The 22689-nt window shown below is 43.9% G+C and overlaps 1 protein-coding gene across 1 annotated transcript in view; it reads left to right on the top strand.

Moving 5' to 3' along the window:
- LOC126482057 (transmembrane channel-like protein) overlaps positions 1-22689 on the top strand; it is a 167372-nt gene that overhangs the window by 104389 nt on the left and 40294 nt on the right. The window contains exon 8 of the mRNA XM_050106033.1: positions 2882-3120. Coding sequence (XP_049961990.1) covers positions 2882-3120 — 239 coding nt within the window. The remainder of the gene's footprint in view (positions 1-2881; positions 3121-22689) is intronic.

The raw sequence follows: 22689 nt of genomic DNA, 5'->3' as shown, positions 1-22689 counted from the left end.
GCAAATGTATGCTGGCCTTCGGATCAGAAAAAAATGGTTCTAATGGCTCTGAGCACTATGAGACTTAACATCTTAGGTCATCAGTCCCCTAGAACTTAGAACTGCTTAAACCTAACTAACCTAAGGACATCAAACATATCCATGCCCGAGGCAGAATTCGAACCTGCGACCGTAGCAGTCCCGTGGTTCCGGACTGAAGCGCATAGAACCGCATGGCCACCGAGGCCGGCTTCGGATCAGAAACAAGCCCAACGTGCCCCTGGTAAATGCTTTCTCAGATATCTCCAGGGTCTAAAGTCAGATGGATTCAGATCAGGTGATTGAGAGAACATCTTCGTGGAAGATTGCATTAAGCGGATCTTTCACTGGACGAACAAAATGTGGTATGTGGTTTCCTCAAAGTCGCACCATTCCAAAGCAGGAATCACATTATGTTCAAGGAGGTCTCGGTAACCTGCAAACGTCACGGCACACCCGACAACCCCTCTTGGTGCATTCTCTTCAAAGACGAACGGACGGATAATAAACATGCTTTGATTCTACACCACACAGTCACGTACTGAGAGTACAACGGCTCTTCGTGCAGACCGAGCGGTTTAACAGCACCCCAAATTCGGCAGTTCTGTGTATTCACTGCACCCTGTAGTGTAAAAAATGACTCTTTACTCGACAGAATATTGCCCGTCGAGATGTCAACAACTTCGATCGATGCCAGAAACTGAAGACCAAATTCAGAACGTCGCTGCGGTTCATGAGGTTTCATTTGCTGCATCGTCTAAATTTTGTACAGAAACCAGTGAGATACAGACCGCAATACTTCCCGTGCTGTTCACGATGGGATGCACAAATCTAGTGACATTGCGCGAGCACTAGCACTGCTCGAGCACGTGATGCATTGTCAAATACAGCAACAGCAACCTCGTCAATACTTCCACCGGGATAGGAGGCCTACCTCTTCACGAGGCGGCACCAAACTCACCTGTGTTATCAAATTTGAACTATTTAATGTCATCGGGCTTCGCCTCAGGCCTTTCAGTCGATGATTCTGAATGCACAGTCCTTCTTCCTGATAGCCATACCGTTCACTCACGCTACGACTTGTCAAATGTCAGCGTGGACGTCGTATCGTCATACAAACATCGTCATACAAACATGTTCAGGTCCGCTGCAAAACCCTTTCCGTCAGCCAACCGATAATTCAATTAAAACTATGGGCGTTGAATGTCACATGGTACTCTGCTCGGTGCCTGTAGTTTTAACTGAATCTTCGCCCAGGTAAGCTCGTAGTTTGCACCTGGTGGCCAAAATTGAAAGTAATTGTTTCTCGGCATAAATCGGTTCCATATTAAAGCATTAGCATATCTACGAACTTTCACTGTCGTACGATAATTACAACCCACACTGGATCTCCGTAAGTAGCTTCTCGCCAGTTGCAACCACCCAGTACAAAAGAAATTTTACATGAAACAAATGCGTGATATTTTTCACATGAGATAGAGCCGGAAAAGTACCCAGTCTCCTGAAGGGCACGTTTACCTCAGTCCGTTAACAGAAACGTTTTTGTCACTCATCATACCACCAATCCAAAGCTGAAGAACTCTAGACCGCGTAGTGTCCTAGACTCAAAAAAGTTCTTACTTCAACCCAGTCGATGAGGAGCACCTTTGCGGGACAGAACAGCCGCCTGCTAGTAGCATAACGGCAGCGACGTACACTAAAGAACCAAAGAAACTGGTACACCTGCCTAACATCTTTTAGGCCAACGCGAGCACGCAGAAGTGCCGCAATACGACGTGGCATGGACTCGTCTAATGTCTGAACTAGTGCTGGAGGGAACTGACACCAAGAATCCTGCAGGGCTGTCCATAAATCCGTAAGAGTACGAGAAGGTGGATATCTCTTCTGAACAGCACGTTGGCAGGCATCCCAGATATGCTCAATAGTGTTCGTGCTTGGGGAGTTTGGTGGCCAGCGAGAGTTTTTAAGCTCAGAAGAGCGTTCCTGGAGCCAATTTGTAGCAATTCTGGACGTGTGGTTTCGCACTGTCCTGCTGGAATTGCCCAAGTCCGTAGAAATGTTCAATGGACGTGAATGGATGGCTACGTACGTGTCACCTGTCTGCGTCGTATCTATACCTATCAGGAGTCGCATATTACTTCAACTGCACACGTCCCACGTCATGACAGAGTCTCCACCAGCTTGAACAGTCCCCTACTGACATGCTGGGTCCATAGATTCATGAGGATTTCCCCATACGAGCACACGTCCATCCGCTCGATACAGTTTGAAACCAGACTCTCCGACCAGGCAACATGTTTCCAGTCATCAACAGTCCAATATCGGTGTTGACGGGAACAGGCGAGGCGTAAAGTTTTGTGTTGTGCAGTCATCAAGGGTACACGAGTAGGCCTTCGGCTCCGAAAGCCTATATCGATGATGTTTCGTTGAGTGGTTCACATGCTGACACTTATTGATGGCCTAGCTTTGAAATCTGCAGCAGTTTGTGGAAGGATTGCACTTTTGTCACGTTGAACGATTCTCTTCAGTCGCCGTTGGATCATTTTCCGGCCGCAGCGATGTGACAGATTTGATAATGTTTTAGCGGATTCCTGATATTCGCGGTACGCTTGTGATATGGTCGTACGGAAAAATCCTCACTTCATCGCTCGTGCGCCGACGTTCAAACTCACTTAAATCTTGTTAACCTGCCATTGTAGCAGCAGTAATCGTTCTAACAAGTGCACCAGAGATTTGTCTTATATAGGCGATGCTGCCTATTTACACATATCTGTATTTGAAGACGCATGCCTGTACCAGTTTCTTTGACGGTTCAGTGTATTATGTAAAGGTGAATGCTAGAGGCAGCTCACGTTTGCGACAGATGCTGACGGCAGACACGCGGACGGCGGGCGAGCGCAAGGAGATGCTACCGCGCGAGCGGCGCACGGCCACCAACCTGGACACGCTGTGGGACTTCGACGGCGTGCTCAAGTACTCGCCCATCTTCTACGGCTACTACACGAACCGCGACGCCGCCGACACGGGCTACCGCCTGCCTTTCGCCTACTTCATGACGGGCATCGCCGTCTACGCCTACAGCTTCGTCGCGACACTGCGCAAGTAGGTCGCCAACTCTGGCTGAGTCTGTTTCCTGTCCCAGCAACCTCACCGCATTTGCTATACAAGTAATTTATACTTACTCTCCCGCCAGCACACGTGATTTAGGTTTCAAAAAAGTTACGAGTGGAGAAACAGAGACACCGTGTTGGTCACTTTGTATTACCAGTTTCAACTTTTGTTACAGGTCTTCTTCAGTTCTAGTGTCTAATTATAGCAAAACACTTTTTGTCAGCCAACCGATGATTCAATTAAAACTACGGACGTTGGAACGCTGTAGAAATAGCACCACTGTCAGAATGTCGTCAAATTGCAACTGAATATTATTGGAGGAGGAGGAAAACGTATGGTAGAAGAAAAAAGTAGTGTGAAAATTGATCACTGGATGGCGATGTATGTGTCAGAATACGTAAATGATAATATCTGTCATGCGCACGACCCAATGAAGTTGGTAAAATCACACCGCGTACACGGCTCTTCCTCGTTTCTCGTCTGCGACGTTCGCCATGACTGTCTCAGTGCAGGTAAAGCTGTGTTACAAGAATGATGACTGTGCACACGTCGCTCTGCAGAAGTTCCGGACACTGAAGGGTTTGAAAGAAGGCGTTGGTCCGATGACTGCCGTGGATTTGGAGAAAATGATTCGGAAATTCGAAAAGACGGGTTCTTTTGGTGTGCAAGCTGGTAGAGGGAGGAAACGAATTGATCCGACGTCAGCGGAAGCAGTGGCCACAGCAATGCAGGAGGAGACGAATGGTCGTGTGCAAACGTGTAGTGCACGGAGATTTGCCCGAACATTGGACATACTCGTAAGCAAAGTGCGTAAAATCCTACGAAACATCCTTTTTTCCTGTGAAATGATAATTAAATCAAGACCCTAAGCTGTCGACAGGCGTTGATATACACCAACGGGGACAGTTGAAAGTGTGTGCCCCGACCGGAACTCGAACCCGATATCTCCTGCTTACATGGCAGACGCTCTATCCATCTGAGCCACCTAGGGCAGAAAATGGTTCAAATGGCTCTGAGCACAATGGGACTTAACTTTTGAGGTCATCAGTCCCCTAGAACTTAGAACTACGTAAACCTAACTAACCTAAGAACATTACATACATCCATGCCCGAGGTAGGATTCGAACCTGCGACCGTAGCGGTCACGCGGTTCCAGACTGTGGCACCTAGAACCGCTCGGCCACTCCGGCCGTCACCGATGGCACAGTGGATAGTGCGACTGCGGGGATTTATCCCTTGCACGCTCCCCGTGAGACCTACATTCCCGCCGGCCGAAGCGGCCGTGCGGTTAAAGGCGCTGCAGTCTGGAACCGCAAGACCGCTACGGTCGCAGGTTCGAATCCTGCCTCGGGCATGGATGTTTGTGATGTCCTTAGGTTAGTTCGGTTTAACTAGTTCTAAGTTCTAGGGGACTAATGACCTCAGCAGTTGAGTCCCATAGTGCTCAGAGCCATTTGAACCATTTGAACCTACATTCCCCGCGCCGGCCGCGGTGGCCGAGCGGTTCTAGGCGCTTCAGTCTGGAACTGCGCGACCGCTACGGTCGCAGGTTCGAATCCTGCCTCGGGCATGAATGTGTGTGATGTCCTTAGGTTAGTTAGGTTTAAGTAGTTCTAAGCTCTAGGGTACTGATGACCTCAGCAGTTAAGTCCCATAGTGCTCAGAGCCATTTGAACATACATTTCAAACGTAATGTCCACACACTACATTCGTAGTGCCCCTGCCCATTACACTCATTACTCGCGGTAGACAATCTTACCGAGTCCCGTAAGAGTTCGGGCAATTCGTGTGCATCCAGCACAGAAGAAAAAGATCAATGACCGGTTAGCCTCAACTATGGGCAGGGGCAGGGACACTGCGAATGTAGTGTGTGGACATTAAGTTGGGAATGTGGGTCTCACGGGGACCGTGCAAGGGATAAATCCCTGCAATCGCACTATCCTCTGTGCCCCTGGTGGCTCAGATGGATAGAGTGTCTGCAATATAAGCAGGAGATCCCGGGTTCGAGTCCCGGATGGGGCACACATTTTCAACTGTCCCCGTTGATGTATATTAACGCCTGTCGACAGCACAGGGTCTTGATTTGATTATCATTTCATTCTGAGAGAGCTGCATGGTCACCTATGGTATCTGTTCTTTCGGAAGAAATAGTGTCGCCGAAGTTGGAACACGCCGAAACTTTAGTTTCACCGATTAGTTGCGCAAACGCGCGGCGCGCATGCGCACTGGCGCGCAGTTGCCTGCAACCTAGTGTCGTCGTGTAAACTAGGCTTAAGACTGAATGCCATTTGGCATCGTTGCAGACACATGGCGCTGTAAGGAAAGTGTATAAGCTGAAGAAAAGAATTTTGAATCATTCTAACGATATACAAGCAGCAAATGGCGAAATAAACTGTTATAAGCGACTTTGAAAAGGCCAGGCTGTTAAGGCCCGGCCTCTGGGAAACCGCATCTCGGAAACGGTGAAGCTTATCGGCTGTTCACGTGGTACTTTTTTGAACGTCTAACGAAAGTGTCTGGAGGAAGGTAAATCGACTAGTAGGCAACAGGTTACTGGATATCCACGCCTCATCGCAGAACGCGGTCAGACGCCTGCCCGCTCTATAAAGCTGTGTGGGTGGAATTTTGTGGCAGATCTGACGACAGAGTACAATGAAAGTGCAGACACACGTGTTTCGGAGCGCTCCGCAACGCACATTGTTGAACATAGGGCTCTGTAGCAGAGAACTTGCACCCATCCAAAGCTGACCAAACGACATCGTCAGTTACGACTGCAGTGGGCATGAGATCATCTAGATTGGGTTGGTTCAAATGGCTCTGAGCACTATGGGACTCAACTGCTGAGGTCATTAGTCCCCTAGAACTTAGAACTAGTTAAACCTAACTAACCTAAGGACATCACAAACATCCATGCCCGAGGCAGGATTCGAACCTGCGACCGTAGCGGTCTTGCGGTTCCAGACTGCAGCGCCTTTAACCGCACGGCCACTCCGACCGGCTCTAGATTGGGGGATGGCAGATCTAATACCATTGGCTGTCCTGTCCGGAGGAAGAAGTATTATGCTACGATGGACATTCGCCTTGGTTTCCATTGCACCTGTGGTAGTAATCGAGGGCATCATGACAGCTGCGGGTAGTGAACATTATTGCGGACTACCAGCACCCCTTCACGTTGTCTTCTCTGACAGTGATAGCTCCTTCCAGCAGGATAAATGACCGTGTCACAATACTAGAACCGTCTAAAGTGGTTTGACGAGCAAGACGATCATATCATGGCCACCAAAGTAACCTGATATGAACCCGATGGAACGCGCCTGGGTGTTGCTGAAGGGAGATGACTCCGGTCCTACAAGCTACTAGCTCTTAAATTACGAGGATTGAGTGAACTGTGGTTAAGCTGCTTAAGCCGAGCGGTTCTAGGCGCTTCAGTCCGGAATCGCTCGACTGTTACGGTCGCAGGTTCGAATCCTGCCTCGGGCATGGATGTGTGTGATGTCCTTAGGTAAGTTAGGTTTAAGTAGTTCTAAGTTCTACATCAACATCTACATTTATACTCCGCAAGCCACCCAACGGTGTGTGGCGGAGGGCACTTTACGTGCCACTGTCATTACCTCCTTTTCCTGTTCCAGTCGCGTATGGTTCGCGGGAAGAACGACTGTCTGAAAGCCTCCGTGCGCGCTCTAATCTCTCTAATTTAAATTCGTGATCTCCTCGGCAGGTATAAGTAGGCGGAAGCAGTATATTCGATACCTCATCCAGAAACGCACCTTCTCGAAACCTGGCGAGCAAGCTACACCGCGATGCAGAGCGCCTCTATTGCAGAGTCTGCCACTTGAGTTTGCTAAACATCTCCGTAACGCTATCACGGTTACCGAATAACCCTGTGACGAAACGCGCCGCACTTCTTTGGATCTTCTCTATCTCCTCCGTCAACCCGATCTGGTACGGATCCCACACTGATGAGCAATACTCAAGTATAGGTCGAACGAGTGTTTTGTAAGCCACCTCCTTTGTTGATGGACTACATTTTCTAAGGACTCTCCCAATGAATCTCAACCTGGTACCCGCCTTACCAACAGTTAATTTTATATGATCATTTCACATCAAACTGTTCCGCACGCATACTCCCAGATATTTTACAGAAGTAACTGCTGCCAGTGTTTGTTCCGCTATCATATAATCATACAATAAAGGATCCTTCTTTCTATGTATTCGCAATACATTACATTCGTCTATGTTAAGGGTCAGTTGCCACTCCCTGCACCAAGTGCCTATCCGCTGCAGATCTTCCTGCATTTCCCTACAATTTTCTAATGCTGCAACTTCTCTGTATACTACAGCATCATCCGCGAAAAGCCGCATAGAATTTCCGACACTATCTACTATGTCATTTATATATATTGTGAAAAGCAATGGTCCCATAACAGTCCCCTGCGGCACGCCGGAGGTTACGTGTAGACGTCTCTCCATTGAGAACAACATGCTGTGTTCTGTTTGCTAAAAACTCTTCAATCAAGCCACGCAGCTGGTCTGATATTCCGTAGGCTCTTACTTTGTTTATCAGGTGACAGTGCGGAACTGTATCGAACGCCTTCCGGAAGTCAAGAAAAATAGCATCTACCTGGGAGCCTGTATCTAATATTTTCTGGGTCTCATGAACAAATAAAGCGAGTTGGGTCTCGCACGATCGCTGTTTCCGTAATCCATGTTGATTCCTACAGAGTAGATTCTGGGTTTCCAAAAACGACATGATACTCGAGCAAAAAACATGTTCTAAAATTCTACAAGAGATCGACGTCAGAGATATAGGTCTATAGTTTTGCGCATCTGCTCGACGACCCTTCTTGAAGACTGGGACTACCTGTGCTCTTTTCCAATCATTTGGAACCTTCCGTTCCTCTAGAGACTTGCGGTACACGGCTGTTAGAAGGGGGACAAGTTCTTCCGCGTACTCTGTGTAGAATCGAATTGGTATCCCGTCAGGTCCAGTGGACTTTCCTCTGTTGAGTGATTCCAGTTCTAGGGGACTGATGACATCAGATGTTGAGTCCCATAATGCTCAGAGGCATTTGAATAAGTTTTTGAGCATCTGGTAGCACATACCTCGGAAAACCTACCAATGGCTTAATGCATCAGGTCTAAGCAGAATCGCTGCTGTATTACGTACCACAGGAGGATCAAAACACTGTTAAACAGGTGGTCATAATGTTTTGGATGATCGTTGTAGATATTAACGTCAGTGAAGTTTAGAAATAGTTAAAAAGGCTCAGTGGAATCATTGACAGATTCCGTATTCAATTTACACATATTAGCTCGTTTGGAAACTAAACTCACAGGCCCAACGATACCGACCGACCGCCGTGTCATCCTGAGCCGATAGGCGTCACTAGAAGCGGATATGGAAGGTCGTGTGGTCAGCACTCCGCTCTCCCGGCCGTTTTCAGTTTTCGTGATCGGAGTCAATGTTTATTAATCAAATATCTTCTCAGTTGGCCTCACATGGCTGGGTGCAACCCACTTGCCAACAGCGCACTGCAGACCCGGACAGTCACCCATCCAAGTACTAGCCAAGGCCGACAGCGCTGAATTTCAGTGACATGACGGAAACCGATGGTAAACACTGCGGCAAGGCCATTTGTCTGTTAGTTCCTACGTTTACCATAACTTACTGCAGGTCCCTTGATCAGTGAAACACCCAGTGATAAAACAACCGTTCAATCTGAATAACGTCCCTCTATCGTAGAAACATAAAACATACACTGATTTCAAATGTATTAAAGTATCTTGAACAGAACTACCTTCTCCATACCAGTAAGTATGAATTCCGAAAATGTCGACCATGTGAAACCCGACTCGTGCTATTCTCAAATGGTATTCTGAAAGCCATAGTTCAAGGCAATCAGGTGGATCGAGTATTTCTTAACTTCTGGAACTATTTGACTAGGTACGACACCAACTTTTCGTGAAAAAAGTACGGTTATACGTGATATTAAAAAAGAGTTGTGACTGGATTTCGTATTAGAGGGGACACAGCATTGCAACTTGGATAATCATCGAGAGAAATAGAAATAACTTCACGCGTGCCCGAGAGTAGTGTGTTGGGATTCTTCTTCGTGTTGTATGTTAATCTCCCGGCAGATAATATTAGCAGTAACCACAGACTTTTACAAACAAAGAGTTATCTATATCAAAGTACTATCACAATAAGCGGAAAAGTAGTGCCCCATGACTACAACTCTGAACCACCACTGGAATCAGTGAACTCATAAAAATATCTCGGTACAACAGTTCGTAGGGTTATGGAATGGGAAGATAGCTTAGCCTTAGCTGTAGGTAAATTGGACCACATACTTCGGTTCACTGGCATCCCGTCTTAGAATATTGCTCAAATATCTAGTAACCACAGCAATTAGAATGGATGGTGAAAGTAAACAAGAAGTGGTAGCACGAACAGACAGGGATTTTTTTGGCTCACGGGAAGGTGAGTACAGTTTTGCTGGATATTTAAGATACCATGCTTCTCGCGCCCATACGAGACTGGAAAGGGAAGGAAACCTAACATATAGTAGGTAAGTAATCTCTGACATACACTTCACAGTAGTTTGAAGAGTATGTATGCATGTAAATGCAAACGTGGTACGTGCTTTCGAGTATCGAAGCATCTGCTAACATTTGCCTGTCCCGTATTACGATGTTTAATGTCGCAGCAGTATGCTGCGCATCATGCTTGCCGACCGTGGGAAAGCCACGATTGGACACTGGTGCTGTAGTCCTGGATTTATACATATTCAGTGAGGTGTATTATTCAGTATCGGCGTTTGTGATTCGGAATACTGCCTGTTATGAGCAGCTGAAGCATCGACGCTTTCGGCTTATTCAATCGTCCACGTACAATAACGGTCGCATCAATTAGGCCGTTTCGTAACAACGATGCACATTTGTATCTAACTTCTGAAAGTCACCGTGAAGTACATAATCATTCTTTGTCAAAAACAAAATGAACGGTTAAATGGAAAAGGACAAAAAAAGCTCGTTGTTACGTCTAGTGTTTAATTTGAGATTTACGTTCATCAGCAGTAATCTGCTTGTGCATTATTCTCTCTGGCAAACTTTCGCTGTACAGTTACCCTCTATATACTTTTTTGGTTCATGTTTTCGTCTACTGTTATGCTTGCATTCACTTCTGCAGTGATTGTAAGCTATTACTGTTTTATACGAGCAGTGTTTTATTCTCAGGTACTTATCTTGACAGAATTATGTGCTTTTACACAAACACTTGATCTTTCTCAATAATAAGGCGCACTGCAAACTTCAGACATGACCCAGATTAAGCAGCTAGATCTGTGTGGAAAAAGAGTGCTTCCCGCGGCCAAATAAGTGATCTTGCTTGGTGCTTTTTGTCTTTAGCCGCCACATATCGGAAGGACTGTTTCTATTGACATGTTGACGTTACAGTCCTTTGTGTTTGTTACCTGTCGATAGAACCTCACATTCTGTATTCAGACACTGAGGTAACGATTGCTTGAATGGTTATCAAACATTAGTACTGTTGCATCCTCAGGCGATGGCATTTAGAAATAGGAACATTGGCTTCATTACACCTAATGAAACTTCTGTAGCTCCACGTGCAGCTCCATCGCTATGACGTTATGTTGCGATATTTGGTTTCTCTTGTTATTTACTACTAACAAAACTGGAAGCTGCAGCCTGTAAAGAAAATACACTTGTTATTTGATCTGTATCTTGGCTATAGATTTCAGTGGAGGAGAACTGATACACTTATGACAGCGATAACAGAGCAAGTATGAAAAACAGCATCCTACAGACAGTTGCAATACAAATGCGTTTGGAGTGCATCTCACAGGTATCATGTGATGAATTTTATGGCATGTATGCCCATTTACAAAGATTTTTACGTCGTTTATGAACGTCATATGATTACTTTTTCGTTTGCGTCGCGATTTTTAATTTACTGCCATAAAACAAAATGCCCCCTATATTTTCTTACATGTGCATGTTCCCTGCATAGATACTTCTCAGTACAAAACTTTCACTTCTTACCGCTTGTTTCTCACCGTACTGTATCGTACTATGCTGCTTGGATCAGAAATGTTCATATGTATTGAGTGTCGCGTTTGCAATATCATTTCAATATGTTGGCTTAAGAACTTCAGTTATTATCGCATAGTACCTCCTAGATCACAGGATTTGAAAATCCTCTGCATTCTTTGGATTCCTGTGATTTGCTTAGAGCATTCCAAAGAATAGTTAAATATTTCAGCAACGAAAGCTAACAATGCTAAATTAAAATTTGGTTCTAAAGAACGACATCCTGTTTGAAGTATTAGACCACTATCCACTGCGACGTTAGAGGCCGCCTGGTGGCGTTGAGGGTACATGACGCGGCAGTAAAAGAATATAAGCTGAGAAGACACGGACGGGGTATCACCGTAGCAAGAATATGGGCTGCAAATGGGCAAATCCATTGAGATAAGCGACTTTGACAAAGGGCAGATAATTATTACGTAGAGCCTGTTAACGAGTATCTCGAAAACCGCGAAGCTGGTCGAATGTTCACGTGCTACTGTCGTGAGCATCTACACAAAGAGGTAAAAGGATAGTAAAACCACCATTAGGCACTCAATGGTTGGACGCCCCCGACACTTCACGGAACGTGGGGTTCGGAGGCTCGTCAGCTCTGCATGTTACCGTAACTACTCTTTTTTTAAATAATTCAACCCGACACATCCACGTGCTCACATGAGACTAATTCCAGCGTCTGCACGTTCCTGCAGCATTATGACTAGACAGAATCGCAAGCACTTACCATACAAACATGTAGCACTAGCACTACAAAAAACAAAACTAAACTCCGTCCGAACAGGCCTTGGAAGACCCAACGGTACCGGCTGACCGCCGTGTCATCCTCAGCCCACAGGCTGAATGCGGACATGGAGGGGCATGTGGTCAGCACCCCGCTCTCCTGACCGTACGTCAGTTTACGCGACCGTAACCGCTACTTCTCAATCAAGTAGCTCCTCAGTTTGCCTCACAAGTGCTGAGAGTAGCACTACAAGACAACTGTAAATGATATTAACACTGCCTCCCCCCTCCCCCGCCGAGTACAGTCGCGCTCCCGCTACGGTTGAAAATGGATTTACGAGGAGGAAGGTAAAGGCTGTGGTGTGGACAGGGAACCCGAGGGTAACAACAGCAACACTATTCACAGTTACAACGTTTTTAATGGAAAATTTGTTCAACAATGATCAAGCTTAATTTGAGATAGGATATATTTATGATGAATTCTGAAGAAAAAAATTTTAGATCTCGCTCAGCTTGAACAGTCACAGATATACGACGGCTATTCGAGAAATAAGGAACGATAGGTCGCGAAATGGAAACCACCGTGAAAATCAAAACTGTTTTATTTGCATTATTTAGCTACAACTTCCAGCAACTTATCTCCATAGTCGCCAATCTGACTTGGAAGTTTGTCGTAGAGTTGTACCAACTTTCCAATACCCTCGTTATAGAAGGCGGCCGTCAGTGCTTTCCGCTAATTCTCTACGCTGGTCTACAGCTCATGGTGTGCCAAAATGTCGTCTTCATAGCCAGCGGTTCATGTGAGCAGAGACGAAACTCAGAGGGAGACAATTACGGGCTGAATTCTAGATAATCAAACATTTCCGTTTGAAAACGATGCAGGAGCATCTTTATTGCCCCTGCAGAATGCGGCTGAGAATTGCGTTGAAGAAGGAACCGCAAGACAGTTATGTAATGTTGGCTGCATAGCTTCAGGCGAAATTTCTCAGCAGTCCTTCGTACTTGGCGGGAGACATTATTGTTCTAGGTATCTTTATGTGCTCCCTGTATGCTCAGAACTAAAAATAACGACGTAACGCGATCAGCGGGCATACTAGAGACACTGGCCAACACACTTGTGCAAAACTTCATCGGATTTTCCTAGTGGTTTCCATTTCGCAACCCGATCGTTCCTTATTTTCCGAATAACCCTCGTATTTAAAATAATGATCTCTTAAAAAGATAGAATTAGGTTTAACAAATTCCATAATAATAGCATTTACGATATTTGTTTTACATATTCAGCAAATATTACGGCAATCAAGGTCTTGGACCACTAGCCACTCCCAAAGTTCGTGTCAAAACTTGATGGTAACAAATAGTGACATTAAGAAAATGACTAATTAAATTTGTAACATGAAAAATGCGAACACCAATTAGACAATTAGTTCATTTCAGAAAAAAATCATTTCTCAAGACATACGACTGATTAAAATCGTAAAACCCACATTTAGTAACTGGCTAGTAATAATTTACAGAGATTAAAACGTGATTAAATAAATGAAGCTGACAAGTGCGAGAATTACCTCACAATCGGCTTAACAGTTCATGCATTGTTTACAAGAATAACATACAGAAGAATGGAAAAGAAAACTGAGGACGTGCTAGATGACGATCAGTTTGGCTTTAGGAAAAGTAAAGGCACGAGAGAGGCAATTCTGACGTTGCGGTTAATAGTGGAAACAAGACTAAAGAAAAATCAAGACACGTTCATAGGATTTGTCGACTTGGAAAAAGCGTTCGGCAAGGGAAAATGGTGCAAGATGTTCGAAATTCTGAGAAAAGTAGGGGTAAGCTATAGGGAGAGTCGGGTCATATACAGTATGTACAACAGCTATGAGGGAATAATAAGAGTGGACGACCAAGATCGAAGAGGTCGTATTAAAAAGGGTGTAAGACAAGGATTTAGCCTTTCGCCCCTACTGTTCAAACTGTACATCGAGGAAGCAATGATGGAAATAAAAGAAAGGTTCAGGAGTGTAATTAAAATTCAAGGTGAAACGATATCAATGATACGATTCGCTGATGACATTGCTATGAGTGAAAGTGAAGAAGAATTGCATGATCTGCTGAACGGCACCGGCGAGAAGACCTGCGACACGCTTGCTGTGTTGGAACTCCTTGGTGACGCAGCTGTCGTTTCGTCTTCTGATACGCAACATCTGACGATTTTGTCCTCACTTGACAGTGAATGATGGACATCGGTGGGTTCGCGTGTCACCGGGCAGAAGGCTAAAGAAGGGATTGGCTGCACGGCTGGCTCCTTAAGCCTTAGCAACAGGTATGAGGTGCTGCCCACTGCTGATAACACTTCTGGCCAGCGGGCGATTTTCCTATCCTGTCTGGACAAATGCAGACGGTGGGTACGCCAGTCGTTGGCAACTCCAACGTTAGGCTCGTAATGCAGCCCTCAGGGAAACCGTGCAGGGCGGGAAAGAATGCCACTGTGCAGGCGGTATGTTTGCTGGGACGTGGGTCTCTGCCGTGACGTGGACGAGGCTCTACCATTGGCTATCAAACACACTGAGTGCAACCGACTGCAAATAGTGGCATATGTTGACTAATGACGCTTGCCGCCTGTGTTCTAAGGTTATCCTCGGTTCTTTTCGGTGGTTGACTGATTTGGTGAAGGCAACCATAAAACTAGGCGATTAAGGAGGTTACAGTTTTCTGTAATGCAAAAAAAAAAAAACTAACATGCAGAATCAGTTGAAAATTTTGTTCAATAGAGCATGCATCGAGAACGAAGTGACGCCATTATAACCAACCATAAAAATGTTTCATACAGCGCACAATCTATTAAAACTAGGTTTAAACTGACATGTATAAAATTGGAGTGGCACACAAATCAAAATTTTCACCTGACAATTCTGAAAATGTCTTAACGCACTACTCACTCCAAAGCAGTTCAACACGTTGGCTAAATTATTCTACGTATATATATATATATATATACAGGGTGTTTCAAAAATGACCGGTATATTTGAAACGGCAATAAAAACTAAACGAGCAGCGATAGAAATACACCGTTTGTTGCAATATGCTTGGGACAACAGTACATTTTCAGGCAGACAAACTTTCGAAATTACAGTAGTTACAATTTTCAACAACAGATGGCGCTGCAAGTGATGTGAAAGATATAGAAGACAACGCAGTCTGTGGGTGCGCCATTCTGTACGTCGTCTTTCTGCTGTAAGCGTGTGCTGTTCACAACGTGCAAGTGTGCTGTAGACAACATGGTTTATTCCTTAGAACAGAGGATTTTTCTGGTGTTGGAATTCCACCGCCTAGAACTCAGTGTTGTTGCAACAAGACGAAGTTTTCAACGGAGGTTTAATGTAACCAAAGGACCGAAAAGCGATACAATAAAGGATCTGTTTGAAAAATTTCAACGGACTGGGAACGTGATGGATGAACGTGCTGGATAGGTAGGGCGACCGCGTATGGCAACCACAGAGGGCAACGCGCAGCTAGTGCAGCAGGTGATCCAACAGCGGCCTTGGGTTTCCGTTCACCGTGTTGCAGCTGCGGTCCAAATGACGCCAACGTCCACGTATCGTCTCATGCGCCAGAGTTTACACCTCTATCCATATAAAATTCAAATGCGGCAACCCCTCAGCGCCGCTACCATTGCTGCACGAGAGACATTCGCTAATGATATAGTGCACAGGATTTATGACGGCGATATGCATGTGGGCAGCATTTGGTTTACTGACGAAGCTTATTTTTACCTGGACGGCTTCGTCAATAAACAGAACTGGCGCATATGGGGAACCTCAAAAAGTACTGGTCTGGGCCGCCACTTCTTCCAAAGGAATCATTGACCCATTTTTCAGATCCAAAACGATTACTGCATCACGCTATCTGGACATTATTCGTGAATTTGTGGCGGTACAAACTGCCTTAGACGACACTGCGAACACCTCGTGGTTTATGCGAGATGGTGCCTGGCCACATCGCACGGCAGACGTCTTTAATTTCCTGAATGAATATTTCGATCATCGTGTGATTACTTTAGGCTATCCGAAACATACAGGAGGCGGCGTGGATTGGCCTCCCTATTCGCCAGACATGAACCCCTGTGACTTCTTTCTGTGGGGACACTTGAAAGACCAGGTGTACCGCCAGAATCCAGAAACAATTGAACAGCTGAAGCAGTACATCTCATCTGCATGTGAAGCCATTCCGCCAGACACGTTGTCAAAGGTTTCGGGTAATTTCATTCAGAGACTACGCCATATTATTGCTACGCATGGTAGATATGTGGAAAATATCGTACTATAGAGTTTCCCAGACCGCAGCGCCATCTGTTGTTGAAAATTGTAACTACTGTAATTTCGAAAGTTTGTCTGCCCGAAAATGTACTGTTGTCCCAAGCATATTGCAACAAACGGTGTATTTCTATCGCTGCTCGCTTAGTTTTTATTGCAGTTTCAAATATACCGGTCATTTTTAAACACCCTGTGTATATATATATATATATATATATATATATATATATATTTTATGGGAGCGTAATATCATTCAACGGAGGCGTAGGCTGACGTTGAGACTCCTGATAACGAACAGCGTCGGGCGCCGTACATTTGCTATAGACGAAATAAGTAAACATCAACTCGCAGCAAAAGTTATGAAGTTGACCGGTACCATTTCCTCTAGTGAAGAATTACAGCTGCTTACCAAAGGCTTAAATTATGTTGCCTTCAAACTTCGATAGTAAGCAGATTAAAGAAATAATTCAGAAATTCTACATATACATCATACTCCGCAATTCACCTAATGGTGTGCGGCGGAGGGTATTTTTTCTACCACTAATTGAGCCCTCCAATCCTGTTCCATTCGCTAATAGCGCGTTGGAAGAATGGTTGTTGGTAAGCCTCTGTATTGGCTCTAATTTCTCGAATTTTTTCCTCGTGGTCATTACGCGATACGTATGTACGGGAAAGTAATATGTTGTCCGACAATTCCCGGAAAGGGCTCTCTCGAAATTTCAATAGTAAATCTCTTCGTGCTGCACAGTGCCTCTCTTGTAACGTCTGCCAGTGGAGTTTGTTGAGCATCTCCGTAACGCTCTCGTGCTGACTAAACGATCCCGTGACGACACGTGACGCACATCGTTGGATCTTCTCCATCTCTTCTATTTGGTAAGGATCCCAGTTAGATGAATAATACTCAAGAGTGAGTCGAACAAACGCCTTATAAGCCGCTTCCTCCTTGGGTGAGTTACATGTCCGTAAGTTTCTTCCTGTGAATCTGAGTCTGGCATCTGCTTTTCTCACTGTTTGTTTCATGTGGTCATTCCACATAGACTGCGGTCACAGTGGCTCTGATATCGGTGGATTCCGCCGACGACCGACATCGGCCGGAGACAGCAGATCTTTTCAAATCACTACGCCACTACGTGCGCCGTCACACTAAAGACGATCTTATCTTCAGAACGTACAAGCTTCGGATGACAATCAGTGAAATTCATATCATTTTGTTTTCTTTGGTCAAATCGACCGACGTTGTCGCACATGAAATATGGAGCGTGAGAAAGTGATAAATTTAGCCCTAGAAGGAGTGAGTCTGTGGCTTCCTGAGGATGAAAATATCATAATCAGATTATACTTCGCAATCTAAGGACTGAAATTGCAGGTTTATTCGAAACCTCAAATAGGCAAAATTCTTTATTTGAAATCTTGGGCATTGATTTAACCTCAAAAAGTAATTTGTTCAAGTGAAAAGGGTGGCGTGTGTTATATGCTTCTAGCTCCTTTCCTGTGCAAGTAGGCTGTTCAGGTTTTTATATTGGTAACGCCACGTAGCGCTCTGTATGAAAATCACTGGCTGTGCTGTGTGCAGTCTGTGGCTGGTTTGCATTGTTGTTGGCTATTGTAGTGTTGGGCAGCTGGATGTTAACAGCGCGTAGCGTTGCGCAGTTGGAGGTGAGCCGCCAGCAGTGGTGGATGTGGGGAGAGAAAGGGCGGAGTTTTGAAATTTGTAAGACTGGATGTCATGAACTGCTATATATATTATGACTTTTGATGACTATTAAGGTAAATACATTGTTTGTTCTCTATTAAAATCTTTCATTTGCTAATATGCCTATCAGTAGTTAGTGCCTCCCGTAATTTGAATCTTTTATTTAGCTGGCAGTAGTGGCGCTCGCTGTATTGTAGTAGTTCGAGTAACGAAGATTTTGTGAGATAAGTGATTTGTGAAAGGTATAGGTTAATGTTAGTCAGGGCCATTCTTTTGTAGGGATTTTTGAAAGTCAGATTGCGTTGCGCTAAAAATATTGTGTGTCAGTTTAAGCACAGTCATGTATAATTGTTCAAAGGGGACGTTTCAACTGGGTCTTTTCTGCGATGGTTGTCTTTAATTGTCTACAAATTATTATTAATACTTACTGGCGTTGTGATTCTGTTAATATGAAATGGTTTGCAAATATGGTGTTCAGTATGTATTTCCATTTTCAAGTGCTTTAGGTTTTCAGAGTATCTTATGCTACACTTTATGCTTGTCTTTCACTCGTGTTCTAAATGACAGTGATTGATGGTTAATTGTCGTACGTCTACACAACTTTAAATAAACACAGCGAAACAGAGGGTTTATAACTCGCTTTTCAAGGTCACGACGAATTATCTCGAGTATGTAATAGAACTTTTCTCCTGTCATCTCATATATTCGTAAAACGTGCGTGGTTATTCCGATAACTGAGGACAGGAAAGCTCATTCACATGCATTTGGTGCCCCTTCAATTCAGAAGCCGCTATGCAGCACTCGTATTCAAGCACAGAAGCGTGTAGTATCCACGCCACACTGCGAGGTTAAAATCTAACCTACTTCATACGTAGAATAGATTCTAACCTACCCTAAGCTCCTTGACCCTGCCAAAAAAGACGAAGGAGATCGGACGCATTATGAGTACGCTCTCGGCCGATGTTATCGGGCGACGTCTGGCCACAGTGTCTGACGACAGCTGTGTGTGTCACTGAGTACGCACCATTTCGCTCCGGATAGTTACTCCTACATATTTTATGGCAGATACCGTTTCCAGCGATTTGTCATCAACAGTGTAGCTATACAGCAGTGGAATTCTTTTCCTACGTATGTGCAATATGTTATTTTACATTTATTTACGTTCAGAGTCAACTGCCAGAGCGTGCACCATTCATAAAATCTCTGGTGGTCCTTCTGCAAATCGTTACTATCTTCTGGCGTTGCTGCTTTGTTATAGATAACCGCATCACCTGCGAACAGCCTTAGAGAGCAACCGATGCTTTCTACTAGATCATTTATATATAGGGTAAACAGTAACGGTCCTATTACATTCTCTAGGGGTACGTTTGTCGATTTTGTTCTGTTAAGACTCAGGTGTTGAGTTCTGTCTGCAAGGAAATCTTTAATCCAGTCGTATATCTGCTCCGATACTCGGAACGCTGGTATTTTTTTCTCTAAACGGCAGTTCGGGATGGTGTCAAATGCCTTCCTGAAGTCACAGAACACGGCATCAACCTGAGCGCCATTGTCTACGACACTGTGGATCTCATGAAGGAACAGAACGAGCTATGTTATCTCTGTTTGCTGAATACATGTTGATTTTTATAGAAAAGATTTTCCTTCTCCAAGAACGTCATAATTCTTGAGCATAAAACTTGTTCCATAATTCTACAACAGATCGACGTCAACGATATATGTCTAAGTGTGTGCATCTATCCTACGGCCTTTTTTAAAATCGGGAATGACCTGCGCTTTCTTCCAGTCGCTAGGCACCCTTCGTTGCTCAATCGCTCTACGATAAATTACTGCTAGAAGAGGAGCAAGTTCTTTCGCATAATCTTTGTACAATCATATAGGTATCTCATCTGGTCCTGACACATGTCCACTACTAAACGATTGTAGTTGTTTTTCTATTCTGCGATCGGTTATCTCAATATCTGCCATTTTGGCGTTCGTGCGACAATTGAAAGGAGAGACTGTGTTACGATCTTCCGCTGTAAAACAATTTTGGAATAGCGAATTTAGTATTTCGGCCTTCTCTCTGTCACCTTCCGTTTCGGTGCCAGTATGGCCACTGGGTGAATGAATAGATGATTTTGACCCACTTACTGATTTTATATACGACCAAAACCTCTTAAGGTTTTTACTCAGATCGGATGACATACTTCCAAAGTCATTGAACGCTTCTCTCATTACCCTCCTTACTCTCATTTTCGCTTCATTCAGCTTTTGTTTGTCAGCTAGGTTTTTGCTTGTCTTGAATCTGAGGTGATGTCCTCTTTATTTACGTAGCTGATTTCTAATACGGCTATTTTACAATGGTGGGTCTTTCTCCTCCCTTAACACGTTACTCGGCAAATACTTGTCTACGACATACTGCACGATTCCTTTGAATTTTTTCCATTTGTTTCCCACATCTTCGACCTCATCACCGAATATTTTATGCTGACTGCTCTGATACACTGAAATTTATATCCTGTCACTCTTGCTAAGCAAAAAATATCTTCGTACCTTTCTCAACAATCTTTGTCAGACCAGTAATCATAGATGCTATCACAGCCTTATGATCACTGATACCTTCCCCCACGTTTCCTTATTCGATAAGTACAGGTTTGTTGTTGCCAAGAGGTCTAAGACGTTACCCTCACGAGTTGGTTCTTTAACTATCTGACCGAAGTAGTTTTCGGACAAGACATCCAGAACAATCTCACACGAATCCCTGTCTCTGGCACCAGTTTCAACAGCGTGACACTCCCAGTCTATATCTAGAAAATTGAAGCCGCCCCCTATTCCAACGAAATGATCAGGAAAATTACTAACGATATTCTGCAAGTTCTCTCTGAAGCGCTCTACCGGTAGAGTTCCAACCCAGGCGGTCTATAAAAGCATCCGATTATCATTTTTGACCGACCTTTCATACACCCAGGTTAGTTCACAATCGGGATCCGTGATAACCTCCCTAGATTTTATCGAATTCTTTCCTGCAATAAACACACCGCCACCATTGGCGACTAACCTATCCCTACGATAAATGTTCCAATCTGAACTTAGAATTTCGTTGTCATTAACGTCCGGTTTCGACCAACTATCTGTTCCTAGTACAACCTGTGATTTATAACCGTCAGTAAGCGGTACTAATTCTGGGGCCTTTCCTTGGTTGCTCCTGCAGTTTACTAAAATAATATTAACCTTTTAAGAGCGGTTGCGAAGTGCTAAAGTTGTCTAAATGTGTACGGGCGAATAAAAAGTGTAATGCGCTTGCACATTCTTGTAACAAAAATCAGACTTTGCAATGTCTGTCTAACCCCGTACAGAAATTACAAAGAAGTAAGATGTTAGTCACTAAGACTGAGAAGAGTTGCTCTCTTGTTCTCATTAACGATGCCGATTACATCTCTAAATCAAAATTTTTTTTTGAAGGCTATGAAATAGTACAGATAAATAAACAACTAATTGTGGCTTTTGTTACCGATGTTAGGAATGCTATTAACAGTTTTACTATATTTCTAGACACTAAATGGAAGAAGAAAAGATTACTGGTGATGAATCCAGAAATGTCACTCTTACGAGCACAAATCAAGCTCCATTAAGAAAACCAACGGAATCGTCCTGTATTGAGAATCTTTATGCGAATGTGCCAATCGATGAAGCATTAGACATTATACGCAGCAATTTTATACATCCCATGTACGCTGCTGAGCTATCTAGTTAGTTAAAATATCCTTGTCTATTAATTTTTTTCACTTTTAATAAGAACATTTGTCACCAGAAAGATGGTCCTGTAATGGTCTCAAGTGTTTCAACCATCCGTTCAGAATTTTTTGAAAATTTTTTAGACTGGATATTGTTTGATAGTACACTACAATATGCGAAAAGATTACAGTGTATTGCAGATATGTCGACAACATCTTCATAATTTTGTCAGGCGATAAAAATGACGTTCAGGTGCTAGGAAATATTTTTAATTCCTTACACAAATATGGAGGTCGCTTATGAAATCGAAGTAGAGCGCTCAATTTTGACTTACAAATCACAAGAATAGGACATACGGTTAAAATTAAGATATATAGTAAGCCAACGGCTACGAATTTGATTATATCACAAGATTCATGTCACACATCAACTCCAAAGCGTGTATCTTTTACATCAATATTTTATCGGCTAGCTAGGCTATGTTGCCCTAAAGATGTATTTGGGAAGGAAACTCATTTGATTGTTCAGGATGGAGCGGCTAATGGCTTCACTGAGGCGGCAGATAGGAGGATTGGAAGAAAAAATTTTCATAGAGTAGAAAAGAAAGTAGTGGTTAACAAGAAAGTAGAAAAGTATTTCGTTGTCATTTTACGGGTCCACGTCAGATAGGCCTGGCTGTCCTTTCTTTTAACTTTCTCTGTGTTTTATGGATTTCTTAACAACCACACGAAATTTTATTTGCGAACTGTTCTTCTTAAGTCATACTACAAACTTAAAGATGACATGTATGATACCTGCACTATTGCATTGTATTTTACTGTTGAGTTTCTTGCTCACCTGCACTGGTAAAAACGAAATGACTGTTCTAATTAATTTTGTTTTATTGAAAAATAATTATTTTAATTAACTTCGTATCGGATGTAGTGCCCTCTAGTGAAAACATGAACAAATCATACTGAATGTGGTTCTATATGACATTGTTGTAAAAGAAATGTTTTGTACTATTATACTGGTTTTGCA

The sequence above is a fragment of the Schistocerca serialis genome, chromosome 5 (genome assembly GCF_023864345.2).
Source record: "Schistocerca serialis cubense isolate TAMUIC-IGC-003099 chromosome 5, iqSchSeri2.2, whole genome shotgun sequence".
Lineage (NCBI taxonomy): Eukaryota > Metazoa > Arthropoda > Insecta > Orthoptera > Acrididae > Schistocerca > Schistocerca serialis.
This window is presented reverse-complemented; position numbering and strand designations above follow the sequence as displayed.